Source organism: Camelus ferus, chromosome 16, assembly GCF_009834535.1.
Source record: "Camelus ferus isolate YT-003-E chromosome 16, BCGSAC_Cfer_1.0, whole genome shotgun sequence".
NCBI classification, from domain to species: domain Eukaryota; kingdom Metazoa; phylum Chordata; class Mammalia; order Artiodactyla; family Camelidae; genus Camelus; species Camelus ferus.
This window is the reverse complement of record NC_045711.1, coordinates 30549969-30575319: the sequence shown is the minus strand read 5'-3', so window position 1 is coordinate 30575319 and position 25351 is coordinate 30549969. Positions and strand designations below refer to the sequence as shown.

The window sequence follows — 25351 nt, the reverse complement described above, 5'->3', positions numbered from 1 at the left end:
TGGCTTTTGCAAGGAAGCGAAGGATCACGTGAAAGGAGTTGTTTCTGCGTCTTTAAGCTTCTGGGTTCAGGTTGTTTCCGAGAGAGATACTGGGTCTGGCTTCTGTGGCTGGCAGTCGTTAGGCACTGAGCACCTGCCACCACTGCCCGGTTCCATTATGTGAGCATTTGGGTAAACCTCCGCTGGCCGCCTTGCTCTCGTTTGGCAGCGGTGGCTGAGACTACTTAAGGCCTGTGGTAAGGCAGCTTCTCCAGGGGCCTCCTGACAGTGGGGCTTCTGTGTCTCCCAGTGTCAGGACCCAGAGTGCCACCTTTGTCAACAGTGCCTGTGTGGTTTTGGAGATCTTCAGGAAGACCGCGCTCCCGGGGCGGGACCCTGCTGTGACCCCGCCCCTTTGTGGGTGGGCCACAGAGACCCAGCCCTCGAGCGCCCCTCCCCGCTCCAAGGGCCTCAGCTGGGATATTACTGGGATTAAACTTTATGGAGATGACTCTTGTGGCGCTTTTGAGATCCTGAATGCTGGGGCCAAGGATCCTTTGTGTTTCAGCACTTGCCTTTTTGGTTGTGAACTGTGTGGGCATTGTTTATATAAAGATGACACCTTTTGGTTGGCCTCGTGTTTCCACACTAGATTCCTCTGTGTGTGTGTGTGTGTGTGTATGTGTTTGTGTTTGTGTGTCTGTGTGTGTTTTCTCCCACTGTTGGGTTGAAATGATTGTTATATTTTACCTGGAATGCACATATCTTCAGTGGGCATTGTCAGAGAGAAAACATACCTGAATTTTTTTTTTAACATGCAAGATATTCAAGGGTACATACCATGTGTTAGGAGCTGTCCCGAGTTTTTCAAAGACCTGAGTTCCAGCCACTACTTACCACCTGGGCTGAAGGCTTTGTGAACCCCGTGTGGCATCTGTAAAGTGAGTGGGCATCATCCCTTCTGTTTATGTCACAGGCTGCTATTAGGATCAAAATAATAAACAATGAAAGCCCTTTGTAAAGAGAAGTGTTTTGAACAGATGTAAAGCATTGTAATTAGTTTAATTTAACAATGCTATTAATTGGCTCTGTGGAAAGGGCAACTGGGTTCAGGTATCACTTTCAAAGAGTGCCCCTTGGGTTCTAGCCCATTGTGAAGTTAGAGGGTATGCCCGCTCTCCCACATCTTAACTTTCTCTTCTTGTTGAACTGAAGTCTGTTCCCGGCTGGTTCCTGGGATGTATAGGGGTCCTTTCTAACGCTTTCAGTCCCCTCCCCCACCCAGTCCCCTCACTCAAGGTACCTGGCCTTCGGGATGGGCTCAGTGAGTCAGTCAAATGAATGAAACAGAAAGCAGTCTTGCTGAGGGTCTCCCTTTCATCAGCTGTTGAGTAGCAGTCTGGGCAGCTGGATGCCAATAGCACAGGCTGGTCTTCCAGGCCCTGTGTTTACCCTGGGCACTCAGAGGAGCCTCATTTTTAATGACTTGTTTGTGTCCTTACTGATTTGGTGTCAGGTTTAATATAAATAGTTGGAACGGAAGAGCAGGAGTTATCCTCAGAGGGAAGGACTCTGGTTTGCGAGTGGTTGAGTGGGATGCCTGGGCTTTTGATGGTCGCTATAAATAACCCAGAGCGAGAGTGACCTGTTGGCAGAAGCACGTGTCAGAACCCCAGCACGCAGACACAGACGCAGGCGTCGAGGTGCGTGCGAAGGGGGCTGTGGGACTCAGAGCTCAGCCTGGCGTTTATTTTGGGCAGGAGGAGACGGTGTTGTGCGCACAGGACGCTCTCTGCGTCGGTCCTCGTGTGCTCCGGCCCAAGGCGGTCTCATCAGTCTCGTTGGACCTTCTCCTCGGGCCTCACTTAAAATAAGCCGGACCCAGCAGATGGCCCTCTGCCGGTCCCCAGGGCGTCCTGTGCTCTGAAAGCACCCGCTGATGAGGCCCATTTTTGTGCAGAGCCATTGGAAGCAAGCTTGGCTTCAATTATCAAAGAAAATGATGCCACAGGAAAGATATGCTGGAAGCAGTAGTTCGCAATTAGAGGATGAAAGCTCTGATGAGGGCAGCTTGCTAAGATGCACTTGTAAAAGTTCGCCTGTTTTCAAAAGACCCCATTGCCTGATGCCATCTGTGGGCCAGGCCTCGCACTGAGGCACCCCACCCCCCACCACAGTCATGCCTTAGAAAATGCTTGTGGGAGGGAGTATTGCCTTTTGGGGAGTGACTTTGTGAGTAAATTTTGAAAAGAAAAGCCTTAAACGCAGGGCCTTAGAAAAAATACTTTTTAAGTTGCATTGTCTTGAGAGAGGACCCAGAAAGGGGTCCCAAAGGTCACTTCTATTGTGCTGTCTGTATGGGGCTTTGCCCTGGTGTATGGGGAGGGGGCAGGGGCCACAGCATCCCATCTAGATAAGAGATAAGAATGGGCTGGAGGTGGGGGGGGGGGAGAGCTGCAGACTTTTCCCTTCCCTTAAGTTCCCAGGAGCCTCTGCTACCTGACAGCGGAAAGCCCTTTGCATATTGAAATTGCACGCCTGGTCTGTGGACGCATGCCCAGTGCAAAGTCTGTACCATGGGCCTCCACTCTCCGGAGGAATTTAAACGCCTTGCAGCAACTGGGAGCATAGCAGTCCTGAAGAAACAATCAAAGCATCTGGGTACAATTACTGTAGCCTGGTTGAGCTTCTTGCCTCCTTTTTTTTTTTTTTAAAGCAATCACAAGAAAACAGCTCTAATTCATTTTCTTGAAATTATGCGACGATTTTGACAAAGTTCTGGATTCTGGGGAAAAAAAAAATCGAGTCTCTGCCTCTGCCCCCAATCCTGCCTCCTTCCTCTGCCTCGTCTTGTTATGATTGTAGGAAAATCCAAATACTTTATTGCAGTCAACTGAGCTCAGGGCAGTATATTCCATTTTTAATTACTGGTCACACAGTAGCCCTCTATTTTGGAAGGGAGGGAGACGAGTTTATTTTGGGATCCACGTGTTGGACAGAAAGTGCAAAGCTGTGTGCACACACACGGGACTTGAGTGGGGAGCCTTTTTTTGTTGGGGAGGGAGAGGTCTTGACTGAGTCATTTTCTCCCTGCAGAGGCTGACTTATGACCCCGACACTTGGGACCTTGTTGATGTGTTAATACCACAAAGATAGCAACACCGAAGGGATGGGAAGAGTGTTTGAATGCTATTTAAGGCCGTTTTGGCTTTTTTGATCTCCTTGCTATGCCTCTGAGATGAAAAAAAAAACTCTTTAGCAACCCCCTCGGTCCCAAAAAAGGAGGTTGAACCAAGTTTTGAGCTTCTGCCATGTGCCCCAGACTGCCCGCAGCACCGGGGAGACACGTGCAAGGAAGACAGTCTGGTCCCTGCCCTCATGGAGTCTGTCGTCTCCATGCACAGGACAGGCACTCAATGTGTGAATACACCGACGCTGTGTAATCATAAGTCATGCTACATGCCGCCCCAGAAAGTCTTGTTTTTCTTGGTGAGTGGTTTTTTGGAGTGTTACTCTGATCCCCCCAAATTACAGTGCCCTTGTCGGGCCTTTCAGAGAATGTGCAAACACCGTGCAGATGGCCGTGTTTGAACGGCATGTTTTTGCTCGCGGGTAGCCATGTCCATGGAGGCTGTGACACCCCCATGGTCACCCAGCTGGCCCGGAGCCACGCGGCGCCAGCTCTCCACCTCCTGAGTTCTGTTCCCTATTGAAGGGCTTACAGAGCTTCCTCATTACTGAGTTCCTGAAGATCGGTATCTCGTCCATCCTGCTTTGAGGCAGGAGCGCATCCAAGCAGGTAGCAGGGGACTGCGGGCTGACTTAAAGCTGGGTGATTCCATAACCCGCCGCACAGGTCTATTCGGACTGCTGAGGAGCGCTTTCTTCTGGCTCTGCCGCTCAGTGGCTGTACCAAACAACCATCCTCTTCCTTTTGGGTTGCCTTGTCATCTACGAGGCTGTTTTTACTAGGTCATCCCCCATCCCTTCTCTTCTCCAGGAAACCAGCTGCCTCCCCTTGGCTGTCACCACTCCCCCCTCTCTCTCTTGCCCTGGTGTCTGGATACCCCATGTTGAAGACGTGGGGACCAGTCCTCAGTCATGGAAGGCCTTACCAGCCTCACGTAACCATCATCAAACATCCTAGGAGGTGGTCAGGCCTCTCACCCTCTACAGATAGGACAGCAGGGCCAGAGTGTCCAAGTGACAGCTCAAGGCCATTCGGCCCAAGGAAGTCAGCGGGTTCAAGCGAGATGTTCCTGTTTGCGCTTGGGTCAGTGCTACATCAAATAACGTTTCCAAGCTCCAGCTTTCCGTTCTGGCCTAACTCAGTCCAGCTGAGTCAAGGTCGTTGCTACCATCAACTCCTCCAGGAATCCGGTGTGGGTTCCACATGGCCAGGTCTCTAGCAGGTGGCCTCCGACAGCTCCACTACCTCCTTGGGTAGTTGTGAAGATGAAAGATGACTGCGTAGCAGACCGTCACTGGGCATCTACCGGGTGCCAGGGGTGCCGCAATGATGAAAACAAGACCCTGCCCATCCTAAGTGTCCAATCCCGGGTGGCTCTTGGTTGGGTTAGCTAATTTATAAGGTTCACTCTGGCTCTGAAACATTAACGACTGAGTGTCACTTTTCCTGTTTGCTTTGCCACTCCAGCTGGAGTACAAGCTCCCTAAAGGCAGGGACTGCCTCCTCCACTTTCTTTTCCAGCCCCACTGCCTTACCCCGTGGGGACCCTCACACCAATTGTGCCAGCAGCTCCCTGCCCACCCTGCCCCCACCTCCAGTCCAACCTCGTGCCCCCCCCCCCCCCCCCCGCCGCCGCTGCCCATCCCATATGCTGCTGGGAAGCCTCAGGCCCCTTCTCTCCCAGCCGCTTCCTCACCCAACCTGCCGCTCTCCCGCCCCAGTCTGGAAGGACCTTTCACTGCTTTTCACTTCCCTGGTCCTCGAATTCCTTCTCACCCATCAAGGTTCACTTTAGGAGGCAGAAAGAGAGGTTGTGTGGGAGCCAAACACATCAGTCCCACACCCACTGGCTTCAGCTCCGTGATCCACGGCAGGCTGCCCTGCTGGTAGGACCCCCAGGAACACAGCTGCAAGACGGGCCCAGGGCCCCCTCTCCCCCATGTGGCTGTGGGGACTAAGTGAGATGGTCTGCGTAAAGGTGTGCCCCTCTCGGGAGCCTGTGGCAAGTGTCTGCCTCCCTTGTGGCACCTCCCTCCCACCTCATTATGGGGACACACCTACCAGGCCCTGGGTGTCAGGAGACCAGAGACCGGGGCTGGGTCCCCGCGGAGTCCAGTGTGGTGTTGGACACAGAGTAAGCGAATTGGAGCTTGGAGAACATGGGCAGAGAAGACTGCTTTGACCTTTGGTGGGTCCCTTTCCTCTGCCAACCCCAGGGCCACCTTTATAGACCGGCAGCAGGGGCCTGACGGAGTAAGTTCTCTTTTCTGGGCCTTTCCCTTCTCCTGGGACTGGTTCCGTTGCTGTTGGCTTGGACTTGGTGGGCCTGGCGGAGTGTGCCAGGGTCTTTGTAAGGGCGGCCTCCCACACCTGCAGCCCGCCGGCCACAGAGGTTCCTTCTTCCTTCCTTCCCCAGCTTCGGCCCCTGGCTGGTGACACCAGAGGAATGCAGCCCAGCAGGGGACAGGCACATTGGTTGTTCTGGGAGGAGATCAAGAGGGCAAAATGGGGAGGCAGAGGCCACTGAAGCAAAAGGGCGGGAGACACTAGAGGAGGGCCTGGGCTTCGCTTCGAAACAGCTGAGCTGCTCATTTTAATCCTGTGGGCCTCAGTCAGCCCCGGGGGCAGGGGGCCTGGCTGGGGAGGGCACGGCAGAGGCCCGGCTCAGGGTGGGATGGAAGTCCTAAACACTGTCCTGAGCCTCTCTGTCCCCTCGGTCAGCTCACTGGGCGCCAGGCTGGGAGTTTGGAGGTTTAGATGTCTTGGGGCCCCCAAATTGTATTCTTCTGGTACAGGCTTGGGTGTGGGGCTAGAGATGGGGAGGGCATCCCACCACCACTGACTTCTTCCCCTTGCTCGTTCCATCGCCTCCCCTCCTAGAGCAGAGTCCTCTTCCTTCCTCTCTGCAAGTGTCTATTCAGAACTTGGTAAGATCCCCTGGGCTGCCTCTGGGGTCCTGTGTCCCCTGCCAGACCTGCCTTTGGGGGCAGAGAAATCCAGCATGCTTTCTTCCCAGATGAGCTCCTGGCCCTGGACAGCAGGTTGGCCTTGGACGGATTGCAGGATTGGCCTGGGGTCACCTGGAGACCCAGGTTTTTGGTGAGAGTCGGTGATGCACTGCCACTGTGCTTTTCCCACAGGTCCTTCAGGAGGAGCGACCCTGTGAACCCATACCACGTAGGTTCCGGCTATGTCTTCGCGCCGGCCACCAGCGCCAATGACAGCGAGATATCCAGTGATGCACTGACCGATGATTCCATGTCCATGACGGATAGTAGCGTGTAAGCATATTCTGGTTTCCCCACCATGCACGCGGTTGGCAGCGTGGCCCCGCCAGGCCAGCTGGGCAGAGCCGTCAGCCATCCTCACCTGGCTCTGCCCACCCCATCTGTGTCTGCTGAACAGTTGTCTGATGGGAAGGGAGTGTGCACATGGTGGGTGGCTGATTTAGGAGGGTCACATGGTATCTGGGTAGTGTTAAGCTTAGAGCCTGGAAAGGGAAGTTGAATGATACTTTAAACAGAAGAAAAGGTAAGCAAAGGTAGAAAGTTAAGGTGAACATCTGTAGATTCCATGAGTTTAAAAGCCCATCTTCTGGTTCTTATTTTGCCTGCCTTCCCTGTGGGCAGACATGCTTGGCTGGTCTTGAAACCCAGGTAGCCTGTCTGCAGAACCAACAGGTGGGCGACAGGGTGGCATTGGAAGGGTTTGTGTTTAGGTGTTGATTGCTTTTGAAGGAAAAGACATTGAACGTGGGAGTCAGAAAGCCAGAGCTCCCTGCAGGGCCACTCTGTGTGTAATGCTTCCTCACAGGGGTGCTCCAGTGGGCGTCGTTAATTCAGTGAGTGTTGGTGGGCCACCTCCTTTGTCAGCTGGGGGTTCTGCCCCTAAGTGGGGGTTCTGTCCAAAGTAGTATCTGATCTTGGCTCTTTTGCAGATGGATGGCTGGGATTTCTGAAAGCAATCCAAGCCATCAGGGTGGTCTGATGAGGCCAGCAGGTCATCGGGCAGGGTCATGCTTCGAGTTTGAGGTCATCTGAGGTCATGCAGTCGTGACCTCTGTGGATGGAGAACAGTGATTCTCTGTGAGTCTCAGGTGGGTGGGGATTGGACTGGGGTGGTGGAACGGGCATCCCCATCTCGCGCCAACCTTGGAGACTCTGATTCAGGAGGCTGGAAGGAGGTGGAGTCTGGGCTTGGGCAAAACTCCCCAAGAGCGAGTCTCTCGATACCCCGTTGAGAACCACTGTTCCAGAGCTGGTCTTTGAAGGCTTTCCTCCAAATATTTTGGAGTAGGATCTTCTGCTAAGGGAACAGTTTTGAAAGGCAAGCCCATTGAGCTGTTGTAAGTTCTGGCGTACTTACTTCAAGTTTGTTCTTTTCAGCTTCCCAAAACTGGACTGTCTCTTCTTCCAGTTTGTTTGAAATGATCTGGTTTCTGTTGGCCAACGATCTGTTGCTTGGCCTGCGGCATGGAACCAGCTGGAAGGAAAGATGATGAGGTTGGTTTGGGCCTCTACTATTGATTTTCCTGGTGGCTTTTATTGTGTTACCTCAGAGTCCCCTGTTAGTAAAAGGAGAGATCCTTAAGGTGAAAAGTTCCATGTTAATAAAAGAATAGCACCATGACGTGAGTGGAAGTGAAGGGAGGGGACCCATCTTTCCTCCGAAGTGAAGAAATGAGGGCTTCCATAGAGGTAAGTTTTCTGTATGGACTGAACTCTTTAAGTATCGTAACTTGAAAAATATTATCCTCTGATGGACATATTTCTTAAAATATGTTTTTGTTCTGTCTTTATTGAAGAGTGTTAAGACAAGGCGTAATTTCTTTCTTGATCCAAATAATTAATCCCAAGATCTGTTTTCTTACTACGTTGTAATATGATCTCAGAATACAAGAATATATTACGCTTTCTGCCCCTGGAGATTTGGGTGCCTCCTCCCCACTTTTTTTTTTTAATGCTTTTTCTTTTTTTTGCTTTGTCATTCTGTCTGCAGTCAATTTTTGCCTGTGGGTTTCTTTCTAGCAGCAGTTTTCCCTTTAGCTTTTAACTTATTTGTGGATTTGTGGGAGTCAGCGTTATGTGTAAAATAAGAGTAAACTGGATGTGAATGAGGGCATTGAGTGAAATCTCCTTAGTCAAATGTAGTTTACTTAAGACGCTGAGGCTTCTGTTTAGTTTTCTTGGAGATTATTTTTGGTTTGCTTCCTGGCCCCCATCACGGAGGTGTTATTCTGGGTTCATGATGGGATAACTTGAGTGTAGTCCCCATACACATCTGAGCCTCACAGGACCCAATCAGAAAGGTTGGCAGTCACTTGTGACTTCCGCGGATGAGGAAGAAGTGCCCAGTGCTCCCATAACTGCTCGTGTCAGAAGCACAGCTCAGATCCAGGCCAGGCGTCGGCCCCTGCCCTTTGCCTGTTCCTCCCCTCCCTGCAAGCATGAAAGTTTCCAACATGACTTATGTTAATAGGACCAGTTGATAATGAGACCTTTGAGCCACTTTGAGTTTCTTTTATTTTTATTAGTGATCACACTGCTTTTTTACTTTTTTTTTTAACTGGCTGGGGGAGGGGGAAGAGGGAGCAAGTTCTAACTTCTTCCCTGCACCCTCTGCCTTCGCACCTCTTCTTTTATCCCCTTCCCAGAAGAAAAACATCCTCAGTTTTACTGAGAGGTGATTTTAAGCTCTTGCCCTTCCCTTCCGGTTTTGAGCTAAAGCACTAGTGGGCTTACAGCATGTAAAGCAAGGAGGAAGCCACTTTCAGAGATCAGAGAAGTTAACTTTGCGAGTCAGCGGTCCTGGGTAGCGGGGGTGAGAGTGTGAGCCAGTGAGATCCTTTTTGATGATGGAGACAAAGGGCAAATCCCTCCTTTAGCAGCTTTCTCTCTGGGGGACAGTAGATGATGCCCGCAGGTCCCAAGTGGCAGAACCTCAGGGCATGGTCAGCCCCTCCCTTGGTGTAGCTGCCCTGGATCAGAGATGAGTAAACCAGGATGCCAGTGCCAAGGGGGAGGTCCCTGGGGGCCCTCAGTGTTGGAGCTGATCTTCCTGGTGTCAGCGCTGGGGGGGGGGGGCTCTGAGTCCTCTGCCAGCCTAGTGGGCAGGTTATCAGATGCTGCCGTCACAGCTCTACTCACGTGGGCATGTTGATACCAACTGGGAGCACATTTCCCATCAGCAGGGGGCTGTCCCCCTCTCAGGAGGCATTTGTCTGGGGCTGTTGCCTCATGCTGCCTCTGGTGGGGGACAAAGGGGTCTCAGGACAAGAGCCCATCTGATGGGGTGCGGGTTTGGGCTCAGAGATCCCTGTGGGTCCCTGGCCCTGCCCACTCCCCTGCCCGGCTGGCTTGGCAGGCACTGAAAGCCCGGGCCGTGCGAGGCACTTTCTGGCCGGCTGGCCCTGGGTGTGTGTGATCTGCCCAGTGTCGGGCGGGTCACCCGGGATTCCCAGGGCTGGGATTAGACCCCCTCTTCAGAGCTCTGCCAAATGTGGGCCTGGCGCAGATGAGAGCGCTGGGCAAGAAATAAAGTATGTGGGGGATGAAAAGCTGAACTGAATCGCTTTCAGCCCATTGTTCATCCCGGGAAGCTTAGAGAGGATAAGAGGGTAGCAGGCCCCTTTGAAATTTCCTTGAACAAGTGAATAGGAGCGCCCCATAAAGCATGAAAAAGAGCCCTGGCTGCTTCTCCCCGTCACAATGGCCAGAGAGGGGCTGTACCGGGCTGGGAGCGGGCTGGGAGCAGGGCTGGCTGCCCTGCTGGGAGTCGGGTAGGGGACGCGGCTGTGGAGAGGGGGAGAGGGGGTCACAGGCGGCCTTCAATAGACTCCAGAAGGTTGGAGTTCATTAGACACAGGCCCGGGGAAGCAATCGTCTCATTTGCGACAGACCCAATTAAGTCCTGGGGGCCTTTGCAAGAGGCCAGGGAGGAGCTGGGCTGGACCGCCCTGCCCTTGGTTATTGCAGGGAGCTGCACAGGGGCCTGGAGGGACCTAGCAGGCAGGGCCTTTAAAGCGTTCACTGCCTTCTCCCAAAGCCCGCTGCTGACTTCTGTCTTTCCGCGAAGTAAAAAGCCCTGTTAAAGATGGCTGGGGACTTGGGTCTTGATAGTGGGCCTCTGAGAAGGCTTGTTTTTATGAGCCTGTTGCTCTGAAACCCTACGTTCTCGGAAGAAATGGCTTTTTAATTTTTTTTTTTTTTTGAAAGTTAGCTGCCAGACTCCCAGCAAAGTCCTCAACCCCAGTCCTTGAATCGTCGCAGAAGGATTGTAGGCCCATAGAAGGATGAAGCCGGGGGCTGGGGACGTCAGAAGCAGCTGGTCCTTGCCGCCCAGATGTGGTGGCTTCTCTGTTCCAGGTGGCCAGGAATTGCGAAAGCTACGTGGGCAGCATGGGGGCATCTCCCTGACTTTTCTCATGGCGCAGAGGGTGGTGCAGGTGTATTTTCCTTATATCTTATTTATGGGTTTACTTCGGGGGAAGCATCCGAGGGAACTTCAAATATGGCCTTATCTTACAAGCCAGGCTTTTGATGTTGGCCGTGATGAGAGGCGGTCTTCGGAGTGGTCGCCAGATGGAGATGCAAGCGGACGCACGTGCGCGTGCGTGAGTCTGCTGTTTCCAAGCCGCCGGGAGACGACGTTCAGGTTACGCCGGGCACCGCCGAGTCAAAAGGCTAAGCTAATTGGCTCGACTTAAATGGCAGCTAAGCGAAGTCCACACTTCAAACCCAGTGCTGCCCAGAAACAGCTGGGCCCGGCAGCGGGCTTGTTAGCTAAAATGTTTATAATTAAAAGAGACTGTATAGGGACCAAAACTCGGGCACACTTCAGCTCACAGTTCTGAGGAGCCAGGGAACTGATCACAGACTTTCAGAGCCTGGATAAAAAGGAGAGAGCCCCCTCCCTTGGAATGAGGGGCTGTTTTGGAAGAAGATTCTTGGCTGGGGGTAGAATGAAAGCCACATTTCCTTGAAGGCGCCTGTTAAGCCTCTTTGAGCCTCTGCAAGTTGGAATCTCCCTCTTCTGCTCTGGTCACAAGTTTCCTTTCCTGCAGTTGGATCCTTCACCTGCCCTGGGTGTAGAAGGGCGGGTGTGTTGGTTGGGGGAGTGTTTAGAAAAACCATTTGTTCCCCTGGCCTTCAGATGGCCAGTCACCTGCTTCCCCTACCCCTCCTTTCATCCCTGCGTCCACCAGTTCCCTTTTCTTTCTCCTGCTTTATATGGGAGAAGAAAAAGTCTAAAAGCCTTACTACTCATTTCACCTGGGAGGAAAGGGAAACGAACAAAGCTGCTAGGGGACACTCAAGGACAGAGTCTTGGAGGGGATGGATGGGGTCCCTCTGGGACTCTTGGAGCCCTGCATGTGTCACAGTGGGGTCCATGGGGCACTTGACTCACACACCCCAAGATTGTCCAGAAGAGGCCTGGAACAGAGCCATCCTCTCAGTCCCGGGAAGAGCTGCTGGTCAGGAGAAGGACATGGGCATTGTCTTGCAGCCCTGGGGCAGCAGAAGTTGGTGAGATTAGCATGAGACCCAATCCCTGTCACCCCACGTCACCCCAACCCCACAATTTTAGGTGCGAGGCAGGGAGATGGTCACTGTACCTTGGGAACCACCGGCCTGCCCCATAGCCAGTGAGTACTAAGTGGTGGGGGATGACTTGCCAGCATGTTCCCCAAATTCCCATTCACCCCTGCAGAATGTCAGGTGACTCCGTGGGGCTTAGGAAATGGTGCTCCCATCCCCCCTACATTCAGACAGTCAAGAAGCTTGGCTTCTCTGGTTGGACCTGGAACTGTAGGTTGTTAAGGACCCCTGTTCTGGAGGAGAAGCCTGGATCTGACCTCCTGACTATGACTCCAGGAGAGCTGTGGACCATCTCTGGTCACATGTGAAATGTGGTGAATTAGAGCATTTGTGAGAATGAAGTTGGATTATCCATCAGCTGTGTCTGACCCGCAGTAGGAACTCAGTATATGGCGGGGCTGGCAGCCTTGGATTGGAGTCACCTGGCGTGGCATTTGGTTACTGGTCAAGCCAGGCATGCTCGAGGAAGCCTGCCTTCCTCCTGTGTCTTGTAAATGATCCTGGGGTGAAAATTTTTGGTAAATAAGCTCCAGGTGGTTCGGCAAGTTTCTGGACTTAGAACCTTTTATACTACTTGGCCTTCATGGGTCCAGTCAAGTCCCAGGCCTTAGTGAGTAGGAGGCTGTCTGGGAGACTGGAGCTCATTGGTCAACCAGCTAACCGTTTCCAGAGTGCACCATCTGCCTTTCTCTGGGACAGGACTCAACACTTCCACGTAAGTCCTTGCTTCATGTTGATCTGTCTTCTCCCCCAAACCCTCCGTAGAATTAGTCTTTATGTGCTTCTTAGCCAGAGTTTGGCCAACAGGTCAGTTCCTCACCTACCATAATCTGCATCATCATCATCCCCGAGGCGGCCCCGTTCTCCAGCCCAGGGCAGCAGACTTCCGGAAACTGCAGCCACTTCGAATTCTAGGGCCTTACAGATAAGGAGCTGGAGGTCAACCAGTTAACCCAGGCAGGCTACTTCTGGGTATTTTCAGGCACAGCTGATTTTCACGCACTGCCAGAGGTATTTTCCTTCCTCCCATCTGACGGTGAGCAAAACTCCAGGGAAAGGGAAATAGCCAAACAGCTAATTTCAATATTTACAGCCTCAAAGGATGATTCAGTATGGAAATGTCTGAGCCCTGAGGCTTTTATAAATAAGTGGCTTCCAGAAGGAACAGCAATGGGAAAATAATCACACCTTGACCATTGACTGCTTTCCAGAACAAAAGTCTTTTTAAAAAAAAAACCATAGCAACTCCAGGTTGTGTTTTTAGTGAAGACTAGCTGGGGTGGAGTTGTTTTTGTTTGTTTTCAAATCTTTTCCATTTGCTTTTTAAAAGTATAATGATAAAGTACTTAAGGCAACGGAATATTACTCAGCCACAAAAAAGAATGAAATAATGCCATTTGCAGCAACATGGATGGACCTAGAAATTATCATATTGAGCAAAGTAAGTCAGACAGAGAAAGACAAATACATGATATCACTTACATGTGGAATCTAAAAAAAAAAAATGATACAAATTCTATTTACAAGCTGAAAACAGACTCATAGGCATAGAAAACAAACTGGTTACCAAAGGGGAAAGGGCAGGGAGGGATAAATTAGGGGTTGGGGATTAACAGACACACATTACTATATATAAAATAGATAAACAACAAGGATCTACTGTATAGTACAGGGAACTATATTAAGTTTCTTGTAATAACATATAATGCAAAAAAATCTGAAAAGAACAAACATAGGTATATATGTGTATAACTGAATCATTTTGCTGTACATCTGAAACTAACGTTGTAAATCAACTACACTAAAATAAAAATTTAAAAAAAACAAAAACAAAAATTTAAAAACTTAAGGACCCCTATTGCCTTCAGGTCTCTGCCTAGAAGTCACCTTCATGGTGAGAACTTCATGGCCCTGCCTCCCCGCCCACACTTTAAAATTGCTCTGTCCTCCCCCCACTGCCCTCTCCCCCCCTTACCTGCAGTGTATTTCATCTTAGTACTTACCACCTTCTACATACAATAGATTTGCATTTTTATTCTTGCTTCCTGCCTGTAACACTCCATTAGAACATAAGCTTCCTACGGACAGTGATCTGCATTTTTATTCCCTTCCTTCAGTGCTCTCTTGCTTGTTGCCTAGAACAAGATCTGGCACACAGTAGGTACTCAAACATCTGGATGAACTGCACAGAATACGTCGGAGTAGGGACTTACTCTTTGTGCCCGCATTGGTCATGTGGCTGAGAATCTGTTGGTTGGGGGTGGTGGTAGGGTTTGGAGCTGAGGGAAGGAAGGAGCCCAGAGATGATTGATGAAAGGAAGACATTTGGAAACAGCTGGGAGGTTGACTGTTGGAGAATTACACATACCTCCAACCAGTGCCTGGCTTAGTCGTCTGTGGGTCAGATCCCTATACTTGGAGCACTCTGCCCTGGTATACTCCGTAAGGCTGTGACTTCCGGATTTGGGGTAATAGTCGGTGCTAACAGACTCTTAGAAGAACCCAGGGGTCTTAACACTCTCCTGCTTAGGGCACCTGTAAAATAGGGGAGCCTTCATTCTGCAGTGTACCCAGTTCTAAGACAACAGCTGAGACATGAACTCTTTCCAGGTTTCCTGTGTCTGACAGGAAGCCAAGTTTCCAGGGAGGATTGATGGGCAGGATGTTTGGCAATTGGATCTCGGATTGATCTTTCCCTGTGGGAACAGCCACAGTGCCTGGAGATGGGGTGCACTCCCATGGAGGCATGTGGTCCTGTCCTTTGGTGGGATCTCATGATGGCTCGTGTGAGTCAGTCCATGTGCTAAAGCATCCTCATGAACCTGTGGGTTCTGTCTTTTCCTTCCCTTAGAGATGGAATCCCTCCTTATCGTGTGGGGAGTAAGAAACAGCTCCAGAGAGAAATGCATCGCAGCGTGAAGGCCAATGGCCAAGTGTCTCTACCTCATTTCCCGGTGAGTAGAGTCTGGATGGGGGAGGCAGCTGTTGCCTGCCATGTTAAGTCTGGAAGAAAAGGGCTGGGAGGCAGAGTAGGGGGGGATAGGGAAGGCAGGAGGAGCAGTGCCTGGGATCCTCTGGGGGAAAGGGAGAGAAGGGAAGGACCACGCAAGAGGTGTTACGAGGTTCATTGGGATGTAACAAGCTGGCCGAGGGAAGCTCAAGGTGACCTGCTTGACCTTTTGTATTTTCTCAATTCAAAACAAAGTTCTGTATGAGAAAGAAACCATGCAGTTCCTTTCCAGAAATCAAAAAAGGGTGAAGGGTAGTAGATAACCCATGCTTTGGGTTGGGTTCCCACTAGAATGGTCTATTGTGTTAACTGCCGTTTCCACAGAGCCCAGCACAGTGCCTGGCACATCATAGGTGCTCAGTAAACACTTGCTGATGGGATGAAGGAATGAGGAGGCCAGAGGAATCTGCCTCTCATGGGAGGAAAAGTACATCCCAGGGACACTCTCCTCGTGTTGACTGCGTGGCTGGGTCACTTCAGTCATCCGTTTCTCTTTGTACTTGGCCATTTCCCCTGCTGACTTCTGAAGCCCTGGAGGTCAGCTGCTCCCTCTTGTCTGTTTCCAACCCCAGGACTTTGCTTAGGACCTGCTGTTGAATCTGCACCCAGTAAGTGCTGAATGAATGAAGTATTTGGAAGTGAGGATCCCAGGAGCAGGTTCTTCCTGTGATTGAGATGGGAGGCAGCATGGTGTGAAGGGCTTTTCTGGGACCTCCCCTTCTATTTCCAAGTCCTGGAGAGCAGCCAGCCTGTGGCGCCCTGTACCTAAGAGAGCCTCCCTGTCTGCATTTCAGGAGCCAGGCCTCTTGCGATACTCTGAGATCCAGGTTGCAAGGAAGCTAGCTGTTCCTTAGGGAGGGGAGGACAGTGCCCAGCTTAGAGCACACCTCTATTTATGAATCCTTCCTGCCAGCTTCAGAGAATCCAGTTGGGGTTCATCGGTTATGTCGCATTTAGAAAATTAGCACGTCGAATTGCTAATCCCATGTTGCATTAGTGTGTGGACTGTTGCTGGAGCAACTTCTCTCCAGAAGCTCCTTGAATGGTCCAGGGCAGACTTAAATTTGTCAAATTAGCATATTAACATCGCTTTTCTGGGGTCTTCCAGCATCCACCTCAGTAAACCCCAGTGCTCCCCCACCAACAATATTGGTGCTATATAATTTTTTGACTTGGTGTCGGGGGTGGGGTGGGGGTAGGTGTGTTTAAGAAAAGTTCTATAGCCCAGGCTTGTAAATTAGATGATTTCGTCCTGGGGTGTGCAAATCGACTTTCTCCATGAGGCAGCGCTTTGATCGGGGGCTGCATGGAGCCAGCCTGTGCGAGAGCGGCAGGCTCCTACAGATGGGCCTCTCTCCCCTCGCATGGTTCTGCAGCTCAGCGGTTGCCGTGGTGAGGCCCAGCTCCTCTGCTGGGGGGGATGCTGGCCTCTGCAGGTTGGCTTTCGGCTGTGCCCCCCACCCCCCAACCCCGACCCCAAAGAAAAGGGCCAAAGCAGGAGGGAAATGAGAGAGAAGAAGGCAGAAGCACCGAGGGGCTGGGGGTGGGGGCAGAGATGACAGGAGGAGGACCGAGAGCTGGGTGGTGGGGGTTCTCTCTGTTTGCTGCTTTTGGCAGGCGTTCTCCGTGCCTTTTTATATTCCATACTTGATTTGGAGATGTTCCCTTTTCCCTTGATAGATCAGCTTCAGGCAGCCAAACTCAGCAGTGTTCTGCTACTAGCCTGCAGCAGCTTTCTTCATTTTCTGTACAAAGAGATGGGGAGGAGGGGTGGAGAAAAACGAGGGGGATCTAGGGCAGTGTCAGACAACACCACCTCAAAGGTGCCCAGTGTGCGGCCAGGAAATAAATTACCACTTCTTCTGATCTGGGCCGTGTGACTCCTCTCTCGCGCGCGCGCCCCCACCCCTCCACCACCCTTACAATCTTATTTTTTTTAATTTCCCACTACCTTTCTGTTTAGGCTCTACTTTTTATTCCTTGAGTTGGGCTCTCTCCCCTCCCCATCTCAGAGAGCTGCTTTTTTTTTTCCTTTCTTTCTTTCTTTCTTTCTTTTTTTTTTTTTTTTTTTTGATGTTTGACAACAGTCTTTGAAGATTTCCTACTTCAGAGTAGCGACTGATGGGCTGGTTGTACTACAGAGAGAGCAAGCGGGGCCTCTCGGAGTGTGACCAACTGCTCCTGCCCAAGGCAGGCGCTGGTGGGGACCATGGCTCTCCATGAGGCCGCGGCGCCAGCGCATAAAACCGCCGAGCAGCCCGGGCCCCCGCGCTGGCCGCTCTCTGCGCGGACGGCGATGCGGACGTGGACGTGGAGCCGCAGAGCCCATCCCCAGGCCCGGGAAGCCCCAGCCGCCGGGCGCTGGTCCCCTAACCACGCCCGCTCCCTCTTCTTCCCGCGTCCTGTAGAGAACCCACCGCCTGCCCAAGGAGATGACCCCGGTGGAACCCGCCACCTTCGCGGCCGAGCTGATCTCCAGGCTGGAGAAGCTGAAGCTGGAATTGGAGACCCGCCACAGCCTGGAGGAGCGCCTGCAGCAGATCCGAGAGGTAGTGCTGGGCTGGGGCTGGGCAGGTGCCACCTCGCTCCTCCCCCTGATCCACCAACCTGCCCTGGGGGCTGGGGGCTCCTGCTGACCGGGGCGCGCCCCTTCCTGCCTTTCCTTCCAGGATGAAGAGAAGGAGGGCTCGGAGCTGGCGCTGAGCTCCCGGGACGCGGGGCCCACCCAGCACCCCCTCTCCCTCCTGCCCTCGGGCAGCTATGAGGAGGACCCGCAGACCATTCTGGATGACCACCTGTCCAGGGTCCTCAAGACCCCCGGCTGCCAGTCCCCAGGTGTGGGCCGCTACAGCCCCCGCGCCCGCTCCCCTGACCACCACCACCACCACCACCAGCAGTACCACCCGCTCCTCCCGCCCGGGGGCAAGCTGCCCCCCGCTGCCGCCTCCCCGGCCAGCTGCCCCCTCCTCGGGGCCAAGGGCTTCGTGACCAAGCAGACGACGAAGCACGTCCACCACCACTACATCCATCACCACGCCGTCCCCAAGACCAAGGAGGAGATCGAGGCCGAGGCCACCCAGCGGGTGCGCTGCTTCTGCCCCGGGGGTGCCGAGTACTACTCCTACTCGAAATGCAAGAGCCACCCCAGGTTGCCGGAGCCCTCAGCATCCGAGCAGTTCGGGTGAGTGTCGGGGAGACCCGCGTGTTCCAGTTGGGGCTTCTCCCCCAGCCAGAGCCTCTGGGCGGGTGCGGTGGAGGGCCGGAGGTCACAAGCACTTAGCTTCCAGGAGGGCGGCCCGGGTGGGGCGGGGCAGGGGGAGCAGGTGCCTGGGGCTTTCATGTCACCCCACCCGTCCCTCGCCCACCTGTCCGCTCCGGGGGGCCCCGGAGATGGTGACGTCCCGGGGTCTCCGGGATGGATGTGGTTCTTGGTTCCCCGCAGCGGCAGCAGAGGCAGTACCCCACCCAAACGAAGTGGGAAAGGCACGGAGCCGGGCCCGGCCCTGCCCGCCAGGGAAGGAGGGGCCCCCGGCGGAGCGGGGGCGCTGCAGCTTCCCGGGGAGGAAGGAGGCAGGTCGCAGGATGTCTGGCAGTGGGTGCTGGAGAGCGAGCGGCCCGGCAAGCCCAGGCCCCATAGGTAAACACCGCCGCCGCCGCCCGGGGTCGCCGCGGAGGCATTGTGGGGATGGCTATTTTTGCAGTTGGCCAAAAACAAATGGGACTGTTTGCTCCTGCCGTCTTAATATTAAACGTTGGACTGAGCAGACCACAAAAATGCCATGTTTTGGCAACGCCCCCCTGTTCGTGTTATGGCAGAGTTATTTTTTTCTCCCCTCTCTGAAGGCAGAATAGAGAGTTTTCTATCGAAGTCACATTTTCCAGTTTTTCTAACCCCGTTTCTTTCCTCTGCTTTCTCTCTCGTTCCTTGTCCAGTGCCCAAAGCACAAAACGGGCCTACCCCCTGGAGTCTGCCCGCGCAGCCCCAGCGGAGCGGGCCGGCCGCCACCACCTGTGGGGGGGCAGCGGCGGGCATCCCCGCACGGCCCCCCGCGCCCACCCGTTCGCCCAGGACCCTGCCATGCCTCCCCTGACCCCACCCAACACCCTGGCACAGCTGGAGGAGGCCTGCCGCAGGCTGGCCGAGGTGTCCAAGCCCCCAAAACAGCGGTGAGTGGACCAGGCTGCAGAGGTCAGAGGAGAGGCAGGGGTGGGGGTTGGAGGCGGAGAGTCCCCTTGCCAGCCTCTCCAAGTGGTTCCCTTTAGTTCCATTCCTTCCGAAGAGCTAACCAGGGTCTAACAAGTCATGCCCAGGAGGAGTAGAATGAATTTCAGTAATTCCTTACAAATCCCATTTTTAATGAATATCTCAAGCATTTAGGGCTGGTAGGATGAGCTTGTAAGAAGCCATGACTGATGGGGAATCTGGAGCCTTCAGGCCTCTGCCTGGGCTGGCAGTGTCCAAACCTGGGCTCCCGGGGTGCTGAGCATGGCTGTTCCAGGCCTCCTAGAGCCCCTGTCAGCACAAGGCCTCAGTTGGGTCTCCCCACGGAGGGAAGTTGGGTCTGTCTCTCCTTAGGAGGCCAGTGAAGGGAGTTCTCTGCTTCCCATTTGCCCTGGGAACAGCAGGCTTCCTTCTGAATCCTTTGTGTCCCCAGGTGCTGCGCAGCAAGTCAGCAGAGGGACAGGAACCACTCCACCACTGGTCAGCCAGGAGCCACGTCCTTCTCCAACCCAAGCCTGGCTGCAGAAGAGTGAGTGTCTTTACCTGGCGTTGCTGGGATCTGCCCATGTTTTGAGGGTATTTGCTGTCTGGAGTGGTGATTTTTGAAGACCTTTTTTAGTCTATAAAATCACCTTGATCTTAACATTCTCAACAAAGAACAGTAAACCCAGATGTTGCCGAAAATTAGGATCTTCGGAAGCCCTGCCTGCACTGAGAAATGCATCGTGACTCGTGCACAAGTGTTTGTTCCTTCCTGAAGTGGTAGATGGGTGGCTCAGGGTGCCTGGGCTCATGTGAGTCACAGGCTGAGACGTGAAGCCATTAGCAGAGGGATAAAAGTCACCCAAACCCAGATGGAAATGTTGCCTCTGTTCGGCTAGAAAGTTAGCAAGTTGGAAAAACATCTGTGTCGCACTGAGTGGGAAGATGATTCTCCACCATCGCAGAGATGGAGAGAGGGCGACCTTTGTTGTTTGGTTGGGGGAGACAGAATATCTTCTCTAGTCGCGTCACAATTCCTCTCGTGAATTTACACTCTTGCAAAGTAGACAAGGCAGCCTGGCTTCGTTTCATTCCAGAATGGATGGTGCATTTAAAAAGTAATCAGCTACAGAGATCAAAAATGGTCTAAATCATTAAAGTTTTCTTTCTTAGCTTCTTCATCGTGAGCGATGAGCAGCATGTGAAATGAGAAGACCTGCCCCCTGTTTTAAGTGGTTGACCTTAAGCCCATCAGCTGTCCAGGCCTGCAGCTTTTTTTTTTTTTTTTTTTTTGGTTGGTTTTTAAGCCACTCTGACTGAGGGCTGACCCCAAGAGGGCCCTGGCATTCTGAGTTCATGCCAGCCCTGGGTCTGTCTCTACAGCAAACCCTGATCTGGGCGAGGGTCCCTGTGACTCTGAGATATTTTCTTGTGTCTCCTTTTCATCAGCAGGCACCCCGTTTGTGCCCACCTGGTAGAGACTGCTCTGTACCCCCATTTGGTGGAAGGAAGTGGTCCCTTCCTGTGTGCCCCAACGCAGATGGCCTGGGGTAGGACTGTGTGTCCACCAGAAGGGGCTGCCCCTGGGACATGGGGGCCCCTCACCCAGACACGCTTGGAGCACATGGCTGCAGCCTCACTTTACCTCTGAAGACAGTGTTTGTAGAGCCTCCGTGTGTGTGTGTGTGCGTGCGTGCACATGTACGCACACTTGCTGCCTTTAAATGCTGAAGTTCTTGCTTTTCCATCTTATTTTCAGTCACAAAGAGCCAAAGAAACTAGCAGGGGTCCACGCTCTCCAGGCCAGCGAGCTGGTCGTCACTTACTTTTTCTGCGGAGAAGAAATCCCCTACAGGAGGATGCTGAAGGCTCAGAGCTTGACCCTGGGCCACTTTAAAGAGCAGCTCAGCAAAAAGGGAAATTATAGGTAAGAACTCTGTGGCTTCTCTCTGCTCCAGAGTTTGTTTGCTCAGGACCAAGAGCCAGAGTCACTTCCCTGGCCTGGCTGGACCTGGCGGGGGCCCGGAGGGAGGGGGCCCAGGAACCCCAGGGGAGCCTCTGGACTGGGCTGCCTGATGCTTCACTTCTGTCTCGTCTTCCTCTTCCCCTCACCACCCGCAGAAATAACGCAGCAGCAGCGGGGAGGGCTCTGTGGGGACCTGGACGGGCTTTTTCGACCAGGTGAACAAGGCTCCGAGGAGGAAGGAGACAGCTTGCTTTGTCAGGAGAGCTGGGCTGGGGCCATCTTGTGGAGTGGGGTGTCGGGGTAGAGAGAAGGAGAGGACAGACAGACAGACGGATTGATTAGGAGACAGAAAGCCTGCCCTCCTGGCTGGATCTAGAAGACACCGTCCACACTGAAGGCTCGGGGAAGGGCAGAGACCATCGCCTGCACGTGTAGGCCACCTTCTCCTCACTCAGCCTCTCTGCCTGGAGAACCGCCTCATTCTGTGTGATGAGTCATGGGAAGGATGCACTTTTGTCCGTGACAGAATGGGCAGGACCTGTGGGTGGGCACCAGGGGGACAGGGCTGGCCACTCTTCTGCTGGGTCACTGCCTCCCCTCCCTGCCGGGGCCTTGGGAAGAGAATTTGCCCTCCGTCTGGGCTCTCCTTCCCCGTCTACACAGTTGCAGGTGCCCACCTTGGCCTCCCAGGGCCTGAAAGGGACTCAGGAGCCAAGAGCTGGCTCAACGTGGGGCAGCTAACCCCTTCACCTCAGTTTATCCAGAGTCCTACCTGCGCCTCCTTGGCTGCCTTCCTCTGGAGGGAGCACGTGGGCTGTGCTCCGCTGTATCTGGGGTGCAGCGAGCAGGGGCGGGGGCTCAGTGCCCAGGCACTCAGGTTAAAGAGGAGCACAGTGATTGCCCAGAAGGTGCCATTGCACTTCGGCCTCAAGCTGGGGATGGGAGCGGAGAACTCTGAACAGCACTGAGCGACCTGCCAGGCGGTCACCGACTCCTGGACCCAGGCAAGTCCACCTCCAGGCCCTGAGACCTCGTCCCTTCCAGAACAGGCCCCGCACAGCTTCACCGGCTGCCTCCTCCCGGGGCTGATCTGGGCAGGGGCCGGGGCTGACTCCTTTTGCAGGTGAAGGGATGGGGCTCAGGGGGTGGGACCCTGCAGGTGACTTGGTGAGCAAGGTGTGGAGCTGGACTTAGATCTTTCCCTTTTACACCTGGGCAGAGAGAGTTCTGGAAATGAAGCAGAGGGACTGGGGAAAGGGTCTGGCTGCTGCTGCCGCAGCTTTTTCTATCTTGAACAGACACAAGGTGAAGCTAATCACACAGGTGTGCCCCTCCAGGGATTCATTTTGATCTCTGCTTTGACTCGGCTGGACTTTGAGTGGAACTGCAGGTGACCTTCAGGGGAGAGGGGCCAGGGAGCGTGGAGCAGAGAGGCTGCGGGAGCCGCCCCATGCTCAGCCACCCCGGCCACATCTGGCTCTGATTTTTTTTTTTTTCCTAAGGCACACTTAATAAGCCTGGCTTTGAAGCCTCGGCCTCCCCTTTAATGCACAAAGACTTGCACAAATGGTCGACTCGCAAATTCTTTACTGATTGGATCAGGCTGTGGCGAGGCCCTTCCCAGCCTCCTTATCTGTCTACACTTGCTCCCTGGGCCTGAGCTGGACCCGTTGCCCTCCTGGGTTGTGGGGGCACTGGGTGCTATGGCTCGCCCTCCCGGTAGGGGGGGCACTACCCCATTCACTCTACCCAGTAGCCCCCCCAGCACAAAGCCCAGCGAGGATGGAGCTGGGGAGTGGGGGACCTGGGCTGCGTTGGGTAATCTCACCATGGCAGGGGTTCAAAAGGAGAACAGTGCCTCCAGACGTGCCAGATGCTATTGGTGCCAGATGTCAGAAGAAAGCAGAGTCTGCCACATAAAGCATGTTGCAGTGGAAAAGCCCATTTCTTGGAGAAAATGAGGGCAGCCCAGTGCGTTTGAAGTCTTAGAGGGGTGGCCCGGGGGAATGTGGTCTCTCTCCTCCCTGGAAGAGGTTGCAGTCATGTGAAAGGTCATGGCGGGTCTGCTCAGAGGCCGAGAAAGCCCCACGTGGTGAACCCGAGCGGTTTGGGGCTGGGGGCTGAGGGGCATGACTCGGGTGGTGTTGGAACTGGAGTGTCTCTCTTGGAAATGTGACTTTCCCCCGCCGTCCCCAGGCTCCTGTGCGCAGTGCCCCTCCCCGGTTCCTCCCCACCTCCTGTCGGGCGGCCCCAGGGATGCTGACCACCTCGAGCCGGCCTGTCCGGCCTGATGCTCTCGCTCAGCTGGGGATGCCAGAAACTAAGACCCTTGACTAAATCCAGCTGTTTCACTTTATTTAGCCTTATCTCCCATGGAAGTATTTGGCTTGCCTTCATTAAAGAGGAAAGAAATTTAGCTCTAACCAGGGGGAATTAAAATTTTTTTTCTTAGAGAAAAGACAAAAACAAAAAAACAGCCGTAACCTTGAGACACACAGTTCCATTTTGAGTTTTGAGAAACTGTTCACCTCCCCACCTTGGGTGGGGGGACTGCGACCCTCCCTCCACGAGTGGCCTTTACTGCCTGAAGATGCCAGCTTGCAGGGGCACATTTAATCCGTCTGAGGGGTCTCCCTTGCTGGGAACCGGGAAGGACGAGGCCTTCGCGTAGTTTCCTCCGAAGGGGCTTGGGGTGTGCCTGGCCGGGAGGGCAGCACTCTCCCAGTGTGACTCTCCAGAGAGACGCCGGTCATTTGTGTCCATACAATTAAACAGGCTTAAAGAGAGAAGGCTGGGATGGGATAAAAGGAACCTCTAATCAACGGCATAATAGAAGGGACTTTACTGTTTGACCCTGGAGGGGTGGGGTGGGGGGGGAACGGGGAGAAGGGGAGAGTAGCGTGGGGCCGGGGCTGTCTGCAGCCCTGGGAAGGATGGGGCTGGCCTGCCTCCTGCAGGTGCCACAGAGGGAGCAGCCTGTCCCCCGGCTGCGCCCGAGACTGGTCAGGAGAGTTGACACTTGGGCTCCGGAGGGTGGGAGGGATGAGGTATCAGCCTTCCCCAGGCTTCTGCAGGATCCAGGTGGCTGAGTCTGGGGTCTCTGGGAACCCCCTTCCCTCAGCTGCTGCTGCACGTGAACTCTGGGCATGCTTTGACCTTTCCCTCCCCGCCCCTCCCTGAAAAGGGGGTGGGGGAGAAGTAGCTCTTCTCTGCAAAACTCTTCACCACGTGTGGGGGGCGTGTGTGTGTGGGTGTGTAGCGGGGTGACAGCCGCAGCCTCAGCGCTGTTTGCTGGAGGAGGGGAGGTGTGCCCAGCCTACCACCTCCAGGGTGCCTGCCTGGCTCTGCCCTCTGGCCAACCCCAGGTGTCATCCCAAGCCAGATACGGGCAGAGATCTCCCTGCCACCTGCTGCAGCAGCATTCTCCAGATACCTTAGTCCTCCCGTGTTGAGAAACTTTCACCCAAAGCAGAAAGTGCAGTTTTTACCAAGATGCACTTTGGGTTTTCCTTTTAAGGTATTACTTCAAAAAAGCCAGCGATGAGTTTGCCTGTGGCGCGGTGTTCGAGGAGGTCTGGGACGATGAGGTGGTGCTCCCCATGTATGAAGGCAGGATCCTGGGGAAGGTGGAGAGGATCGACTGAGCCTGGAGGGCCTGCCGCCGGCCAGCGGTGGGGCGAAGCCCTCCCGCCCGGTCTTGGACCTGAGCGACCGGGACATAACACTTTGAAGGAGACTAAACCAATGAAGTCGAAGTCTAGGGGAAGAACCTCGGCCGCTGGGCCTTCGGGAGGGCGGGGGGAGGTTGGTTTTCATTACTTATGGGCTGGGCACTGAGATGAGAGAAGCCTGAACTATTTATTAAAAACATGACCACTCTTGGCTGTCGAAGATGCTGACTGTATTTGAGAGACTGCCATGCGCAATATATGACTTCCTAGGGATCTGAAATCCATAAACTAAGAGAAACTGTGTATAGCTTACCTGAACAGGAGTCCTTACTGATATTTATTGAACAATTGATTCCCGCCCCCCCCCCCCAGCCCCCAGCCCCAGTTTATGGATATGCTGCTTTAAACACGGAAAGGGGAGAGAGGAAGTTTTTAATTGTTCTATCTAAACTTTGGAGTTGAGCTCGGTGTGCATTAATGATTTCTTCATTAAAAGTGGAATTCAGCTCTACCCTGTGTTTCTCCAAGGGAAGATAGACTTTTTTTTTTTTTTAACGGTGCCCTACTATTGACACACAGAAATCGGTGCATTTTTTTCCCCCGATGCTGCTCTATTTTGTCATAAAGGTCTTTGATGAGGATGCAAGTCACCGCCGTCTGGCGGGGCCATCGTGTTGGGTGGGGTGGTTTATTACAGTGGGGGGCGCTGACTGGGGCCCCGGGTTCATCTTGTA

At 53.6% G+C, this 25351-nt stretch overlaps 1 protein-coding gene across 6 annotated transcripts in view; it reads left to right on the top strand.

Moving 5' to 3' along the window:
* AXIN2 (axin 2) overlaps positions 1-25124 on the top strand; it is a 78367-nt gene extending 53243 nt beyond the window's left edge. For 4 of the 6 annotated variants that reach the window (XM_032457030.1, XM_032457031.1, XM_032457027.1 and 1 more), the window contains exons 3-11: positions 6310-6450; positions 14618-14720; positions 17185-17325; positions 17446-17957; positions 18219-18413; positions 18710-18943; positions 19432-19527; positions 20740-20907; positions 24464-24596. In XM_032457030.1, coding sequence (XP_032312921.1) covers positions 6310-6450; positions 14618-14720; positions 17185-17325; positions 17446-17957; positions 18219-18413; positions 18710-18943; positions 19432-19527; positions 20740-20907; positions 24464-24590 — 1717 coding nt within the window. In that variant the 3' untranslated portion in view covers positions 24591-24596. Of the gene's footprint in view, positions 1-6309; positions 6451-14617; positions 14721-17184; positions 17326-17445; positions 17958-18218; positions 18414-18709; positions 18944-19431; positions 19528-20739; positions 20908-24463 lie in introns of all 6 variants that reach the window. The other 2 variants (XM_032457032.1, XM_006177448.3) reach the window with 2 other exon arrangements.
* Positions 25125-25351: the final 227 nt, after the last annotated feature.